Source organism: Benincasa hispida, chromosome 8 (assembly GCF_009727055.1).
Source record: "Benincasa hispida cultivar B227 chromosome 8, ASM972705v1, whole genome shotgun sequence".
NCBI classification, from domain to species: domain Eukaryota; kingdom Viridiplantae; phylum Streptophyta; class Magnoliopsida; order Cucurbitales; family Cucurbitaceae; genus Benincasa; species Benincasa hispida.
The window spans coordinates 47,290,892-47,294,626 of NC_052356.1; the positions used below are offsets into that span (position 1 = coordinate 47,290,892).

Sequence of the window (3,735 nt, forward strand, 5' to 3'; positions counted from 1 at the left end):
TTCAAGTCATCTGCAGCTTGTAATTGTATATATATATATTTTTTTTTTTTTTTGTATGAAACACTTATGTAATAGATATTTTTTTAACTTGAGCATTCTAGGATACCACAATCCAACTGAAATGTTATATTGCTCGAACTACTCTGCAATGAAAAGTTGAGCTAAAACTTCAACAACAAAGAACACCATTCTTTTGACTAATTGCTGGCCAACTACATACAATGATTAAGTGAAACAACTATATTCACCATAAGACCAAAATTATTCCCCAAAGGTATATATAGGTGAAAAATAACCCCCAACTTTTCTACACATATTTTACAATCATTCATAAGCAAACGATACGGTAACTCTTATAAAAGAGGCTCATTCACTTCATAATTATAACAAACACATTATTATTTATACTCACTCACTCAATACCTAATAGTTAAGGATCAAACACCAAAAATTACACAGAATATGGAATTGGAATGAGTTTGAGAGAATGTTTATTGAAAACAGAGAGGCCATGCTGTTCAGTCATATCCAACAACTCACCAGCTGGGAGCTTCCAATCAAACCAATAAAGAAGATTGGCCAATACATATTCAAAAGAAGCAATCCCAAATGACATTCCAATGCACTTTCTTCTTCCACTCCCAAATGGAATCAACTCAAAGTCATGGCCTTTGAAATCAACTGATTTCTTTTCATGCATGAATCTCTCTGGAGTGAACTGATTTGGGCTTTCCCAGATTTTGGGGTCTCTTTGAATTGCCCAAGCATTGATCCAGACCTTGGTTTTTGGTGGAATATGGTAGCCTTCAAGGTTGACACTTCCCATTGTTTCTCTTGGCAGCAATAGAGGAACTGGTGGGTGGAGTCTTAGAGATTCTTTTATAACACATTTCATGTACTCCATCTTTTGTGTGTCTTTTATTTCAATCTTTGTTTTCTCTCCAACTATTGTTCTAATCTCCTCTTGAACTTTTTTCATGGCTGTTGGATTTCTCATCAATTCTGCCATTGTCCATTCCAATCCTGTTGCTGTTGTGTCAGTTCCACCTACAAACATATCCTGCATTTGCAAAAATTCAGTCCGTACTTTAGTAATAATCATTTTCATCCATGTTAAGACTTAATCATGTGTATATTTGTACTAAAAATCTACAGACAAAAGGTTAATATATAGAGATTTTTTTTTTTTTTTTTTTTGAAAAGTTAATAAATATATAGTACTTGTAAGATGATGAATTTATAGAATTTATACTTTTAATCCCATGTAACACTTTAGCAATAAAAGGTATATATATATATATATGTTTGGGCTTCATAGGTTTCAATAGAATATTAGGGAAACATAGATTCAATCTCAAAAGTCAAAATTAATTAAATTAGATGAGTAACTTACATATAAGTTTTTTTTTTTTTTTAAATATGGGAATCTTCAATAATCTCAAGTTCATTTTTAGATTGTGCCCCTTTAAGTTCATCATGTAGATTGACTCAACATAATTTCACTTAATTAATCTAAATATATTGTTCAAACGGTCACCCCATGTGCTAACCTAGATTTTAAATGATATTTAGTATTCAATCAAATAAATAAATGAGTAGGAATAGGCTTTGAAAAGAGGTTGGTTAGTTATTTGAAGTACAACTTTACAAATGCCCAATCAAGAAAGCATGTTCCAAAAAGAAAATAAATAAAGAAAAAAAATTTGGTGTTGCATGTTATGCTATTTAAGCGATTGTCCAATAAAAATTTGTTATGTAATAAAAATACTAAAAAAAATTAATTATTTTTATTTTTTCTTGATACATAAAAAAGTGTAAGCATGTGGTTAGGTGCAGCAATTTTATCTAATCATTACTCATAAAAAAAGGTAAATGAATAATCTCATTTACGTGTGTGTGCGGCATGTGCAAGAGAGAGAAGAAACAAAACCAGCAAAATTGCTTTGAAGTCTTCTATAGTGAAACGATAATCAAGAGTGTCTTGTTGTTGCAACTTTAGCATAATCCCAACAAAATCCTTCTCACAAGATCCATTATGATCACCACTCTTCATTTTTTCATTATGTTCTTCAATCGTTTTCTCAAAAAGCCTATCCAATGTTTGAAAACTAGCTTTGAGTTGTCCATGAAATCCCCTCAACGCATCAATCCATCCAAGCCAAGGAAACGCATCCCCAACACAAAACCCCGACAACAACTCCATGTCCTTCCTCGTCACTTCTCCAAATTCATCATTTACGTTCACATACTTCTCTCCCAAAACACATCTCCCCACTATATTGTTTGAAGTTGATATCAGAACTTGGTTGAGGTTGATCACACTCGATGAAACCCCACCAATCCTTTTCACAAGCTTTGCAACTTCTTCATCTCTAATATGTTGAAAAGATTCCACTCTTTTGGTGCTTAGAAGCTCCAAAACACACAATTTTCTGGCCTGTCTCCAGTACTCTCCATAAGAAGCAAAGGCCACATCATGGCATCCATAAGTTAAGGATTTTGCAGCTGTGTTTTGGGCTCTGTTTGAGAAGATGGTGTCATAGGACTTCATTACTTCTTTGGCTAGTTTTGCTGATGAGACGATGAGAGTTGGGGTTTGGCCTAGTTTGAGGAGCATTAGAGGGCCATATTTCTCTGCAAGAGATGCCAGTGAACGGTGTGGAAGGCTGCCTAGTTGGTGAAGGTTGCCAATTATTGGGAGCTGTGGTGGTGAAGGTGGTAAGTTAACTTTGGTGTTTTTGGTGGATAAGAGTTTGAGTGAAAGTAGAAAGAAGAGGAAGAGGAAGAGGAAGATGAGAGGAAAAGAGATGGGATTGATGTGAATAATGATGCTTTCATATGCAGATTGAGTAATTTGCTGTAGAAGATGGTGGACATTTTTGTGGGATATTGGATCCATTACTCTCTCCATCTCTTTCTTGAGTGTATGGTTTTGTGAATTGTATAAGTTCTATATCAAGCTATATTTATAATGAAGAGGGAAGCAATTAGCTCTTCACGTATGAGAATGGAGAAAACAAATGTTAATTTACAAATTTAGTCTTCATATGGTACTTTCAAATTTATATCTAATTAATCATGTATTTTCAATTTGATAGAATAGTATTTAGGTGAAGCCGTATATCCTTCAATATTATAAAGGATAAAAATATTTATACAAAAACTATCTTTTATAAAGAAGAAAGTTTATCACATGCAACTTGTAGTTGGATACTTAAATGGATTACACAAATATTACTTTAGCGTGACAAATATTTTTTTTTAATTTATTAAATAGATCAATTAATTCTTAAAAGTTTCAAATATAAAATTATATATCCAGAAACGGCCTGTACCTACTTTAATGTTTGTGGAACTATTCCTATAAAACATAAAATTGCAAGTTTTTAGAGATATATTAGATTCAAAATCTCTTATAAACAGAATTGAAACTTTGGCTACAACAAATCCACTGCAGCAGTCTTTTTAGCTTAGGTGCAGTCAAGGTTCTATTAGATAAAATCTTGTCAATAATCAAATAATTGAAAATTTATTTATAAAGTTAGAATATAAGATTATTTGGTCACTCTTAAAAAAAAAAAAAAAAAATCGCTTTGCCACATCTTTGATAGTAACATAACATTCACTCTTCAAAACATATTAGGTATTTATCTTGATTTCACTTCAACTTTTCTTTTTAATGCGATATATAAGAATAGAGATTCGAATTATAGACCTCTTGATCACTAATACATG

General features: G+C 32.2%; 1 protein-coding gene across 1 annotated transcript; it reads right to left on the reverse strand.

Moving 5' to 3' along the window:
• Positions 1-200: 200 nt before the first annotated feature.
• Positions 201-2,948, reverse strand: LOC120082830 (cytochrome P450 71A1-like). Its single transcript, XM_039038162.1, has 2 exons — positions 1,931-2,948; positions 201-1,060 (listed from the first exon to the last, which is right to left on the reverse strand). Exons 1-2 carry the CDS (start codon positions 2,909-2,911, stop codon positions 452-454), a joined length of 1,590 nt encoding a protein of 529 aa, XP_038894090.1. The 5' UTR covers positions 2,912-2,948; the 3' UTR covers positions 201-451.
• Between the last annotated feature and the right edge of the window lie 787 nt (positions 2,949-3,735).